Source organism: Paroedura picta, chromosome 4, assembly GCF_049243985.1.
Source record: "Paroedura picta isolate Pp20150507F chromosome 4, Ppicta_v3.0, whole genome shotgun sequence".
In the NCBI taxonomy this organism is placed as follows: domain Eukaryota; kingdom Metazoa; phylum Chordata; class Lepidosauria; order Squamata; family Gekkonidae; genus Paroedura; species Paroedura picta.
Genome location: NC_135372.1, coordinates 36415812 through 36430054, shown reverse-complemented (window position 1 = coordinate 36430054; position 14243 = coordinate 36415812). Strand labels below are relative to the sequence as shown.

The 14243-nt window shown below is 43.9% G+C and overlaps 1 protein-coding gene across 1 annotated transcript; it reads right to left on the bottom strand.

Moving 5' to 3' along the window:
* Positions 1–1920: 1920 nt before the first annotated feature.
* Positions 1921–11296, bottom strand: LOC143834718 (vomeronasal type-2 receptor 26-like). The gene is made up of 6 exons (XM_077331396.1): positions 11082–11296; positions 9650–9941; positions 7630–8469; positions 5689–5907; positions 4898–5024; positions 1921–2840 (listed from the first exon to the last, which is right to left on the bottom strand). Exons 1-6 carry the CDS (start codon positions 11294–11296, stop codon positions 1921–1923), a joined length of 2613 nt encoding a protein of 870 aa, XP_077187511.1.
* Between the last annotated feature and the right edge of the window lie 2947 nt (positions 11297–14243).

The following is a 14243-nucleotide window of genomic DNA, read 5'->3' as shown; positions in this document are numbered from 1 at the left end:
GGAGGTGCCTCCTGAGCCGCCACGTCCCCTGTGGCATGGCAAGAGGCTCCTCACAGGGCTCTCAGTGGTGGCGGTGGGCGCTCTAGTGATGGTGGCGCTACTGGGATGCCTGGCCATCTGGGTGCTGGGCTGCTGCCACTGCTGCTGCTGCCCTATATCTAGGGCTGGATTCCCTGTGCCTGGGTGGGCACAGGGTTCCAGTTTGGCTGGGCTCCACTGGCCTTCATCGAGCAAGCCCAGCGCTAGGTGAGCAGGAGGTGAGGGCAGCCGGGGCGGGCCAGGGCAAAAGCGCACTCAAGCTGCTCATGTGCTGCCTCCACGCTGGTGGCTGTCACCTGCCATCGCCAGCTCCCTGGCAGTTTCCTCTGCCTGAGGGCAGCTGCCCTCTGCCTGATAAGCAGCCAATCCTACAGAGAGGCTTCTATCCCCAGGATCAGCTTTGGCTGTACATGGGGGGGCTGTTTGAGATGGCCCCCTACACAGCCTGCCAAACATCACATTCCTCAATCTGGCCTGGCTCCTCTTACAATCAAAGTCCAGCAAGAAGGACCCATCAGCTAAATAACCAGAGAAGGAATATGACCAAGCTGAAGATGGCAAATCAAACAAATGTTTATTGTGCTTCAAAAGAGAGCCAAAACAAGCCCTGGGAACTTAAAGCTTGTTTTCAACCATATTGTCTTCCTCAGTGACTCTATGACCGTTTATGCACTGGAGGTTTCATGCCAGTCTGCAGGCTGGAGTTTTAGTTGTGACAGGTTGCCCCACCTCTTCCTGCACCCACATGTGGGAGTATTTTGGCCTGGTGCACCTCATCCACCCCCAATTTGTGCTCCTGCATGGGAGCTGGGGCAGTGAAGTTCTCAGTGCATAAATGGTCTATGAATAAAAATAAGAAATGCACAATTGCACATTGTCTATTACAGAATGAATATCTTGTAAACCTTAAATAGAGAATATTACTATTGCTGCCTACCTTTCACTTATATTACATAACATTGTAAAGAGTACACCTTGAACATTTGTTGGAAGTATGGAGAGGCAAAGGGATCTTTTTCTCACCTATCGTAGACCCATCCAGTACTTAAAAAAAATATGCATCATGCATCAGTATCCATAATGAAACTGAAGTTATTCTGCAACATACATCCAATTGTCCACCTCAGATCTTCTTGTCGAACAACTGCTCCACTTGTCAAAAGTGTTTATTATCGCAGTTGACTGTAGCAGCAACAATGGTATTGACACAGATGTGGAAGGACCTGCTGGTGCCATCTTTGTGCTTACATGAAGTTTGGATCATATGGACAATGAGCAAGACACCACGGTACATGTGGACGTGGGAAGGTTGGTCTGCTCCGAAGTTTGCAGATTTTTTGAAATTTCAAATATTGGTATTGGCAGAAAAAAAGGATGGTGCTTACATGAAGTCTGATTTGCATACACAATAAAGATGACATCATTGTATAGGTCTACATGGATGCGGAAATGATCATCTGTTCCTGAAATTTCAGGTATTTGGAAATTATATGTGTTGTATCGAAATAGCCTTAAAGACTATCAGGATGTACAACTATAACTTCCAAAATATGTATAAAAGAGAATATAGTATAGCATTGCGAAACTTCAGAATAAAGCATTGCAAAAGTATAGCATTGCGAAACTTCAGTTTAGGGGTATAGTTTGGTGCTGGAGATGTAGAAATTAGATAGGGGGCTAAAAACAGTGGTTGTTAGTCCTATTTATGTCTACTGTTAGTGGTTGTTAGTACTATTTATGTTTCTTGATGTATAAAAGACATCAAGACATTAAAAAGACATTAGGTTTTCTAGTTGAATTTTTAAAATATTCAGTCTCTAGTCATTTTTAGCGCCTGTATGACAACCTGCAGTGAACTGAAATTTGAAGATGCAGAGATATTCAAAAATTTAGGTTCCTGTTTTTCTTGTTCCTTAGGAGGTGATCTCTGCTATTGAGATGAGGCCTCAGAAAAATTATGTAGCACTTGGGAAGAAAGATGCAGCCCAGGAGACCAGCACCAGAGGCCAGGATGGAGAAGATCTCCACGGCCACCATAGCCTTCCCTTGAGTGCTCAGGTAGGTGGGCAGGAAGGAAACCCACACGCTGCAGAAGACCAGCATGCTAAAGGTGATGAACTTGGCTTCATTAAAGCTGTCAGGCAGTTTCCTGGCTAGGAAAGCCACCACAAAGCTGACCAGGGCCAGAAATCCCATGTATCCCAGGACTGTGTAAAACAAGATGACTGACCCCTCTTTACATTCCACTATTATCTCCTTGGCCAAGGAATGGAAGTCCAAGTTGGAGAATGGGGGAGAGGTTCCTAACCAAATTGCACAGGTGATAACTTGGAAGAGAGGACAGGCCAGGAGAATGGAGTTTGCCCCTTGTCTCCCCAGCATTTCCCTTGCCCTGTTTCCTGGCTTAGTGGCCATGAAGGCCACAACCACCAGGATCGTTTTGGCCAAGATGGACGAAATGGCAACAGAGAAGCAGACAGTGAAAGCAATGTGTCTCAGAAGGCAGGTGACCCTCGTAGGTCGACCAATGAAGAGGAAGGAGGAGAGGAAGGAGAGCAGGAGGGAGATGAGGAGGATGTAGGTGAGTTCTCTGTTGTTGGCTTTGACGATTGGTGTGTCTCGATATTTAATGACAGTTGCCAGGACTAGGACTGTGATCAGAGACAGGAAAAGAGTAAGAGAAGCCAAAACAATCCCCAGAATGTCTTCATAGGAAAAGAAGTTTATGTTCTTGGGGAGACAGTGGTCTTTGTTCTTGTTTGGATATTGATCTTCTGAACATGGGACACAACACTCAGCATCTAGAACATACAACCAGATTAATTCCAGCATAACAAAAATAATATTATTGTAGTAATTAATTGAGCCTTTATCCAAGGAGACTGAATGATGCAGGGCCAAGGTAGTGGCTCTCATGCTGTGGGTCAGAGACTGCAAGTAGATCACAGATCTCTCAGAAGTGGGTCACAAGGCCAGGAGTGAGAAGGAGAAACATGGGCTGATTCTGCACTTACTTTGTTTATTCTGATGCGGATCCTGCTGAATTCAGATTGATTTGAACTTGGATCTTCCTCTATCCCCCACCCTCAATTGAAAAAGAAAGTGTTCTACACGTGATTGGGGAAATTGAGAATGGGGAAAGAATGCAAGCACAGCAGGAGGCTCTTTCTTTCTTTTCTTGAATGAAGGTGGGGGAAAGGATTGGAGACAGCAGAGGAATAAGTCCAAGAGGCATATCTCTGACTAGCAAAGTTAGGGCTGCGGGAGTGAAGTCACTAAGGGAAGCCTTGCAACCGGGAACGAGGAAGTCCTTGAACTGACGCCCTGGCCAATCAGGGAAGACTGCTTTGCTCCCAGCCACGAAGCAGTAAGAGCTGTTTATACATTTACTCATGGCGGTCTTTCAAATATCGAGGCTTACATCTGCTCCAGGATATCACACGGGAAAGGTAGGGTCACTACGAATCAATCATGCATGTTGCAGAGAGAAAATTTAAAGTGCCCAAAATCAAATTGGAAATTGAATTCAGTATAGACTGCAAGGATTCATTCGAACTGGGAGTGGGTAAGAAGGCCCGTGCATATTTCACCAATGAATCCAGAATAGAACACTCAGTGATAGGATTGCATTTCTTGCTGTGAAATATAGCTTGTTGCACAATAACACCCTTATCTGTTCCACTATATATTTCTCGTAAGGCCTTGGAGCAGGAGTGTGTTTCATGTCTTAAGTGCCACAAAGCGCTTATCACCCACTCATTGTGGCTTTCCCACCCCTGAGTGCCTCCTCCTCCAACTGGCTTGCCTGTCTGTCAAGCAGCCAGCCAATTGCCTTCTGTCCCCCACCCCTGACCACCCCTCCTCCTTACACTTCCCTCCGAGGCTGCAGATCCCTGCTGGATGAGAGCTGCTCCTGCCCATGAGTTCCCTAACAGCTGCCTGCAGCCTTTCCAGGTCCTGGAGGGAGGGGAAGGCTGTCTGCAGAGGTCTTCCACTCCACCCCCGTAATCTAGCCCTCACTGTATTCCTGAATGCAATGGGCTTGGCCCCTAGTATATTTATAAATACAGAAACAGTGACCTAGAATACACACTGGTTCACTGCTAACTTGCAATCATTCTAACATTCTAACTTCAGGAGGGGCAAAGTATCATGAAGTCATAGAATCATAGAATCATAGAGTTGGAAGGGGTCATACAGGCCATGTAGTCCAACCCCCTGCTCAATGCAGGATCAGCCCTAAGCATCCTAAAGCATCCAAGAAAAGTGTGCATCCAACCTTTGCTTGAAGACTGCCAGTGAGGGGGAGCTCACCACCTCCTTAGGCAGCCTATTCCACTGCTGAACTACTCTGACTGTGAAAAAATTTTTTTTTCCTGACTGTGAAAAATGTTTTCCTTATACTTCATTTGTTTTCCGATAATGACTAGAAGAGAGCATTTGGCTCAGTTTAGATTGGGGGAAATGTTAAAAAGGCCAATGAAATCTGGAGATTGGTACAGCTGCCCCAAAACAAAACTGATTTTTTTTCCAGCTTTTATTTGGAAACGACAGCTACACAGATCAATTTAGAACTCCCTCTCAGGAAAATGGTGAAAAATCTTTCAGGGTTTGTACTAGAGTGTCATGTTTTCATTATACAGATTATGGTGGGTTATCAGTGGTGATGTCAGGGCTGAGCATTGCATGGGCCCCAAATCAAAGCTGTACCTCCTTATCTAAGGTATACATTACTATCTTAAAAAAATGACAATTACTCTGGAATCTAAACCAAAACAGTATTTGCAGCCACTGTGAATCAATCAGCATCTAGCAACTTTGACCCTTTCACTTGGGGGTTCAAAATATGTTGAACTACCTGTATGGTTAGAAATTGTCCCTTCTGGACAAAGTTGACATTCATAACAACAAGGTGGCTTTTCTTCTATAACTTTTCTGCTGTACCCAGGCAAGCAGCTCTCCACACACTTGGAAGAGGGCAGCTTCTAAGGGGAAGAAAGAAGAACTGGTGAGATTTTCCAAATGAATGGGGTTCCTTCTACACCCTGATGATTTTCCACAGAATTCTCTAGGGATGGGCACAAACCAGAAAAATGTAATGGCTTTGTGGCATGCCTTGTTGGTGAACCATGGGATGTGAAAATATCTTAATCACCTCAGGAACGTTTTCAGTTTGTGAGGCTCCTGAGGTGGTAGAATGGGCCCCTGGCATCTGGAGACACCAGATATGTATAGGATTTCTCTTCTACTTGCCCTCCAAGTTGGGTGAAGATTACATTTGTGGGGTTTGAAGATTAGGTTTGTGGGGCCCCAAAAGTAAGTAGCAGCAGTATTGTCTTTTCAGGAGAAATAACAGCCTGTGCTTACCACATTAGAAATTTTCTTGGGGACAACCTTTGGGGGGAGGCTTTACTTTTGACTGGGTAAATCAAATCCTCACCAAACTAGGAGGGGCAAGTAGAAGAGAGTCATCTGGTGAACCTCTGAGAGATTTGTGCCTCTGGATTGAATGCAATCTGTTTTATAGACTTCTGAACCTTAACCTGCAAAGCTGGCCTTTAGTCTATTCTATAAATGCAACCTTGTTCTCCCAAAAATCCTATTAGCAATTTCTCTACAATTACCCAAGAATGCTGACTTCTTCCCCACCTGGGTAGCCCAAACAACTGCATCTGTGTGAATGATGAAGTCTTTGCCTGGGGGGGCCCGGGGATCCATCCTTCCAACTTTCACTTGAGCGGAAGATTGATTTGGGAAGAAAGCCAAGTTCAGGATATCATAGCCTGCTGATATCTCATCATTTTCACTGAAAAAGACTTCCTCACCAGCAGTGTTGTTGAACTGGGTGCTCCTCAAAGAGGCCAGGATCTGAAAGGAAAGAAATTCTATTAAGATGATGCATCTACAATAGAGGACTGGCTGTTAAGGATGTTGGAACTTGCAGAGATCACTAAATTCACTTTTTTGGTTAAAGAATAGACAATAACTTCATTCCTGATCTTTATTGACTTTTTCCATATAAGGGAAATATGATTTGATGATTTTTATTTGTGATTTTGAGGATCATGGAATGGGGAGGGTAGAATATTTCATAGATTGGATTTGATGATGAGGGATTGTTAGAGATTTAAAATGCAAGAAGATTTTCTGTTATAACTTTGCAATAATAGAATAAATAAGAAATAAAATGGAAAAATAGAGGCAAAGCCACTGTGTATAAATATTAAACACCAAGAATAATATTCAGAAAATCAATGAATATATTACGTATGAACAAACAGTAGGCAATTGAATAACAAAATCCAAATATGTATAAAACTACAAACAATATTAAACAGTAACTGATTAGAAAGAAGGAGCGGGAAAATACAACACACATCCTGAAATCCTCAGTAAATGAAGTACTATCTCATTAAATTAATCCCATTCAAAATTATAGTCTGTTCTAGAGATGCTATAAAATGATTGCCAACATTGAGGGCTACAACACAGCCCACTGAAATGCCATAAGTCTGTCTTAAAAATTGTTTGTTGAAATGAAAAAAAAACATTGGGTTCAAAAATAATGTCTAACATCCAAAAGGAAATGCATTGATGGTAGAGGATCTGGATGGGAGTCTGGAGAAACTTTATTAATGGTATGAGCCTCTTCTAAGGGAATATTGGGATAAAGAGATGGGACATCTAAACTAAGTAGAATTGATTGAGCTGGAACATGGATGCCCTTCGTTTTATGAATGAAGTTCTTAAAATACTTAAGAAAGGCTGGGGTAGAAATGACCTGTTAGACATGATTTTTGAACACAATTTCTTTCATTTCAACAATTTGTAATTCAGATCCATGAGGTTTCAATGGGCTTTGCTGCAGCCCCCAGTGTTGCCAATCTTTGTACGGCATCTCTAGAACAGACAATTTTTTGGAACAGCATTCATCAAATGTGATGGTACTTCATTCAATGAGGATTTCAGGATTCAACCAGTGCTGACTCAACCAGCTCTCTCTCCAGCATTCACTCAAGGACGCTGATAAGATGGGTTTAATGGGAAAGAAATCCAGTGGGACTTCAGGATGGGTTGATACATCTTGCTACAACCTAACAAACCCTAGATGGCGGAAACACTATTTGCAGTTCACACAATTAAAAAAAAATAGAGTAGATTAACAGAGCTACATCACAGTTTTATGATATCACTTCCCTCACCATGCCAGGGAATTCCTTTTTCTCCTGGTCATTTCCCCTCCTCCTGTCCCCTGTTGATTTTCAGGGGGACCTGGGGAACTTACAAGGTTCAGAAAGGGCTGTTTAAGAGATCGGAGAGGTTTCCTTGCTTAGGAGAATGTGGGTCCTGGGTTGTCTCTGGCATTGGATAAAGAAATAGCTATAACAGCAACTGATGCTACTTTTTCCTCACAAAGAACACAACCCTGAGGCAGCTGTTCCTCCTTCTCTATGCCTGAAGAACTACCAGGCCATTTGATGGCTTAGTTTGTTTTGGATGGGTCAGTAGCACATTGACACTTCTTGGCTGACATGGTCTAGATTGTCAAACCCTTGACACAAGACCCATATAGCATAGGTAGGGCATTACCTGCCATGGCTGAACATCCAGAAGATTCTTGCCATTCCTCATCGTTCCACGACTTGGTCCAAATGGAAAGATGGCATGTAGGGCATGTGCCATCAGATAGACAGCATTGTAAACATTATAGCTGTTTCCAGTCATGCTCATTTCAAATAGAAAGGGTGGGAGTTTCCCAATGTCCTCCTTCCCTACACAGGGCTTAAGTATTCCAGGAATATCAAAAAAGGAACAAGTGAATACAAGTTTCCACCAGTCTTTAAGAAAGACATCTTCTTGGGGGTGGTGTGGATCTAAAGTCCGGAGAAAACTCTGGAATCCTGGAATGATACTTGCATGGCCTCTGAAGGACAGGGCACCATGAAAGGCCTCCACAGCTCTCCATTCAAATAGGTTTCCCACTGCAGCAAATTCCCACTGACTTGTTATAATCCAGACCTTCTCAAGAGATGTTTTAGTCCTTATTTTGTATAGTAGTAGGTGCATCATTAAATTCCGTATGGCATTTGAGTCACCAGAAACAACCACAACTTTAGCCTCACTCTCCTTGACAGCTACTGCTAAACTGATATCATTATATATACTTGTATAGTACACTAAGATTTCAGACAAGGTCCGTTTAGTGAATGCAACACAGATGTCGTTCTGGTCAAGCATTGGAGTTAGGGCTTGGATGAAGTTTTCACCGCTGTCATCATCTGGAGCAACAATCCCAATCCAGTTCCAGTGGAAATGAAGCAGCAAGCGGATTATCCCCAAATTCTGTGGGACTTCACTGGGGTCAATCCGGTAGAAGGAAGGAAATAGTGTCCTCTCTTTCAAAACAGGATTGAATGAGCTGTAACCAAGCTGGGGGAAGAAGGAAGACTTTTAATTCAAATACAGATTTCTCAGTGTTCTAGCTATCCTCAGGGCTGCACAAAATCAGGGCTGTGGAGGGAATCGTTCTGGTGACTGGATTTTCCTCCTCTTTCTCAAGAAATAATTTCTGTTGCTGTTTCAGGATCCAGTCAACTGATCTGTCTGGGCTGAAATGGGTGAGGGAAAGAAGGTTCTGGATAGAGCAATGCAGCCAACTGAATTGCTTTGAGAATGAGAAATGATGAATTTGACCGGAGACACACTGTGTGTATATGTATATTTGCCACTTCCAAAATCTTACCTGGCACTCACCAGTTCCTCTCTTTTGTATTTAGCCCACCGGCATCTAAACGCCATCCACTTTCTTTCAAGAAATAAATCTTTAAATGAATGAGCTTGGGTGGTGGTGTTGGTAGGGCTTCTAACCCTTGATGAGCATTTTGATGAGCATTATGCCATCTCGTTTCCAACATTTAAGACCTCCTCCAGGAGGTCTTCCAAGGGAAGTCACTCAGGCAAATGTTTCCACAGAAACACCTCACTGCTAAGAGAACACGTCAGTGGTTTAAAAGAAGTTTGGTGAAGTGTTCATGTTCAAATGGACCCTATCCAAGCAAAAACATGCTCCAGTAGTGGATCAAGATGGGTGGCCATGTTAGTCTTCCAATAACAGTAGAAAACTACAAGAGCAGTAGCCCCTTTAAGGTGAATCCATTTTTGGCAAGGCTGTTAGGTCCCCAGGACTTCCTTGGTAACCCTGTTCCTTCCCTACTTCTGAGGGAAAACTCTTTTGTCAGTCAATCCATCAAGCTGAGCTTCATCCTCCCCTTCATCCTAAGTGCTCAGGGCAGTTTACATGGTGCTTCCCATTCCCGGTTCCTCCTCAAAGTAATAACCCTGCAAGGAAGGTCAGGCTGGGATGAACTGGCCTTAAATCAGCCAGCGTGCCTTATGCCAGAGTGGGGATTGGAGCCCACATCACTCAGATCCCCATCTGATATTCTAACAATGACTGATTATAAATTTAAATCATTATCAAAGCAAATATAGTAGTGAAGGTCCTGCTTCTCCACTCTCACGTTTCCTTGGGCAAGTCCTCTGGCTTCCCCTACCTGTTCACACCACTCCCCAAGCACCCACTTTCATCCCCATGAAAATGTCCTCTTACCTGTGGGATCTTGAAGAGGCCCAAGAGGGAGGCCATTTGCATGGAGATCCTGGAGTAGAGACTTCCAATGACTGAGAGCAGCTTCTGCTGTCTGCTGCACCTGTAGTTAGGGACCATCTGACCCCCCGTGGACAGAAAGGACAGACCTGCCTGGTAGGTCATCCTGGCAAAGTTAGTGTCCTCAACGATTCGGAAGCCCAGCGTGATGTTGGGGAGGAGGGCCGGATCCTTGTTGATCTCTTGGATGGCAAACACGAGGGCCAGGATTTGCTGATAGTTTTTGGCCACTGGGCTGCAATAAGAGGTACATACAATGGACCAGTGGAAAACAAAGACTGTCATGGGAAACCTTCTGGTTGCCCTCAACATCTACTACAACATGCAATTTCTCAGAGAGCCTCCAGGGTTCCCACATGGAAGTTGTAAAGACAATCATCCTTTCCTGCCAACGCCCTCCCTAGCATTAGTCCTTCAGGGATAGATGGTCTCCAACCATGGAAGGTTAGGGTTTAGAAGTTGATAGATCATTCTGTTTACAGCTCCCACGTTTGCAATGGGGTCCTAATAAATAAATAGTTCCAGTGTTAAAATCTGTGGCTTTCTTATTCCACAAAAAAAGCATTTGAACCCAGGAAGATTCAATAACAATGTCAATAAAACCAATTTTATGTGCAATCTAACAATCCATGCCAACTAACAATCCAGTACATTATATGCTTCAGTTTTGGGGGGGGGGGTCATCTTTTTATGATGGCACTTATTTTGAGCAGTAACCCAATTTCCTCTGGAGCTCCAGTTAAAAGGATTCAACAGACTTCACTATTCTTTTGGTGTTTTGTCTGGAATCACTACATATGTAGATGATTATAGACTGGAAAGTTGTCAAAAACATCATGTTCACCTCATTCCCATGCCTGAGTCCTTTCCAGATTCTCATAATCAAACCCAAACTATTCTGCAGGTCAGCCTCAATGGGACTTCAATGAGACATTTGATTGATGTAAGAATCAGATTGATTGCTATATCAGACCAGTGGCCTATCTAGTCCAGCATCCTGTCTTACAGAGTGGCCAACCAGTTCCTCTGAAGTGCCAACAACAGGGCATAGAGGCCGAGGCCTTTCCCTGGTGCCACCTCCTGGCACTGAGGTTAAGAAGTTGACTGAATGTGGAGGTTGCCCTCATTTGACATGGCTAGTAGCCATTAATAGATGTATCCTCTTTTAATCTTTCTAACCCACTTGTAAAGCTGTCTGTGTCTGTTGCCATTACTACATTCTCTGGCAGCAAATTCAACATTATATTCACTTTCTGTGTGAACAAATATTTTGTTTTGGTCATCAGCTGCTTAACATAGGTGACTGTAGAAGTTCTGGTGGAATTTGCTGCCCGGAATTTGCACACCAACCCGGAGCCCTCCTGGCAAAACTTACCGTGCAGGATGGGTGTTCCAGGGAGGTTTTTTAAAGGACGCATGTATAACTGTAGTCTTGAGGTGGGGCAAAATCCCACCAACCAGGTAGTCTCCTGGCCTGTAATATTCTTCTTGGAGCTCAAAGGGTCTGGTCAGGAGGCACCTGGTCCTCAGTGTCCTGTGGACAGCCTGAGGCAGGAACCAAAAGAAGAGAAGCAGCCACATCAGTACCATTTTTGTGCAAAATTCCCTCCTGGATGAGCAATCAAATGACTGCACAAACCTTGAATCGCAGGCAATGGTGTGGACTTTTGATGGTAGGGAGGAAGCATATGGTGTCAATGTGCTCCTTGCCCACCTCAACCCCCTTGGAAACACCTGGACTATATGAAATACTTAATACAAACATGTTTTGATCTGATCTGGAGGTTGTTTGTTTTGAGTTTGGTAGATAGAAAGCATGTGAGGCTCCACAAGAATTACTGAGATTTAGCTAATTTCAGAGGAGAGAGAGAAGTACATCTCAATAGCCCCGGGCTGTATTTGCACCTCAAGCAGAGACAAATGTGTTTGTGTGACTCTTTTTCTCTATGGGGAAGACAGACTTGGTGCTGAACTTAGGCTGCCAGATTCTGAACTTAGTTCTGGGTGAAGAAGAAGAAGAAGAAGAGTTGGTTCTTATATGCCACTTTTCTCTACCCGAAGGGGTCTCAAAGCGGGTTACAATCACCTTCCCTTTCCTCTACCTACAACAGACACCCTGTGAGGCGGGTGAGGCTGAGAGAGCCCTGATATTACTGCTCGCTCAGAACAGCTTTCTCAGTGCTGTGGTGAGCCCAAGGTCACCCAGTTGGCTGCATGTGGAGGAGGAGTGGGGAATCAAACCCAGCTCACTAGATAAGAAGTCCACACTCCTACCCACTACACCAAGCTGTCTCTCAGATCAAAAAGGCATCCAGGGATGGTCCAAAGTGTTTATATGAATTTGACAGCCCTAGGATAATGTGTTACAGGAGGTGAGAAAAGCATGAGACCCTGGATTGATTGAATTGTGGATGGTGTAGGGAAGAGGGGGAACCACAGAAGGCTTGCCCTCTAAGGCAGGGTGCTGACTATCAGAAAAAGGGACATGAACCCTTGTGTTTTTCACTTCCCAAGAATTTTTACTCCCTTGCTGGAATTTGTTCTGATCCCTGCTGCTCCATTTCACGTCAGCCTATAAGTATTCATTTTTCATTTTAGTATTCATTCATTCATTTTACATGACACCACACCAGGAAGCTGACTCAGAGCAGTTAACAATGACAATTTATTTATTTATTTTATTACTCAGCTCTCCCCGAAGGCTCAAGCCGAATTACAATATTAAAACCCCCCAATAAAAATAAAATTACATAAATTTAGAAATATAAGAGTTATACAGTTAATCTGCAATAAAACCAGTTAAGCCATTTCTTTAAAATTCTGTCACCAACCAGTATTTAACAATTGTCAATCAATATTCTTGTCACCAAGGGGAATTTGTCACAGGAGGGGGCCAGTGCAGATGTTACTAGATTATTGGCCCCAACCGAATGTCTGGTGGAAGAGCTCCATCTTGCAGACCCTTTGAAATGGAGCTAACTCTTGAAGGGCCTGTAGCTCTGCTGGGAGTTCAAATGTACCTCTCAAGGGCCAGGGATCACCCGCCTGTTTGTATTGGCTAACCACAGTGCCCTTTGGGGGTATATTCAGTCTTGTGGTCTCTCAGGTATGTGAGGATCAGGTCACATATGGCCTTAAAGGTTTAAACAAGGACGTTTCTGCTGATTTTATTGGTTTACTATTATTATTATGGATATTGTAAGTTTTGTATGCTTTTTAAATGTTGCAAACTGCCCCAAGCCGACTATGCCAGGAGGAGCAGTTATAGAAATCAAATCTATCAGTAAATAAGAACCTCAAAAATCACTGAGTCAAATGGACCATAAATAGCAAGGGGCTCAATAATCCACACACAATAAACTGTGAGTAAGAAAATCTCTTTGAAATTTCTACCTTCACCCCCCCCCTCAAAAAAAAGGGAAGGAAATTTTATCAAAATCTTCCCCAAAGACAGGCCTTGCTGCAGCTTTAAGAAATAGACCTCATTCACCATTCTCTCTGGAAAGATCTCCTCTGACTTGCTGAACCCCCCTCACTTTGCCCCAAAGGCCCTCAACCATGTCTCCAATTGCTATGTTAGCACATAGGAACAGCTTTCCAAGACTCCAGCATCTTCCTTCTCCTGGAAAAACAGTCTGCAGTCAGTTTTTGGTGGTAGATCATTTTCAGCCCACTGAATTATCTAAATGTCACACCACTGCTTATGCCCAAACTGCTGGCAGACAGCAGGCAGTAACTGGCTTCATCTCATCCCTCGAAGCCCTTTCCATGTCCACAAGTCCTAACCCCTACAAACCCCATGCATTCTGCTAAGCTCTGCCAGGATAATCAGTAAGTTGCAGCCCCTTTGCCCTCCTGCTCCATTCAGGGGAAGGGGGGTTGGGGGGAAGGAGGAAAGCCAGGTCTCCCCTTCACCAGCAGCCTCCACTCTCAAATCACCCTTTGGGTAGAGTTTAATGGAGAGTTTTCTTGAAACTGTTTCAAAAAAACTTTATTGTTCATATTGGACATCCCCTCTCCTCAAATAGATAAAGGAGAGTCAGTTTGGTATAGTGGTTAGGAGTACGGACTTCTAATCTGGCATGCCGGGTTCGATTCTGCGCTCCCCCACATGCAACCAGCTGGGTGACCTTGGGCTCGCCACGGCACTGATAAAACTGTTCTGACCGAGCAGTGATATCAGCGTTCTCTCAGCCTCACCCACCCCACAGGGTGTCTGTTGTGGGGAGAGGAATGGGAAGGTGATTGTAAGCCGCTTTGAGCCTCCTTCAGGTAGGGAAAAGTGGCATATAAGAACCAGCTCTTCTTCTTCTTCTTCTAAAGTCTCAGGAGGTCTTGACATTTTTTGAAAGTATGGGAAGGCAAAGGGATCCTTTCCACACCTCTAGTGGATCTCTCCAGTTGCTTAAAAAATACCGGACTACTGTATAGAATGAAACTGAAATGATTTTGCAACATACATATAGTTGTCCACCAAGTGTCTACTTCTTGAATGACTGCCCCATGAGCTTAAGTATGGCTCAAAAGTGTTTATTAT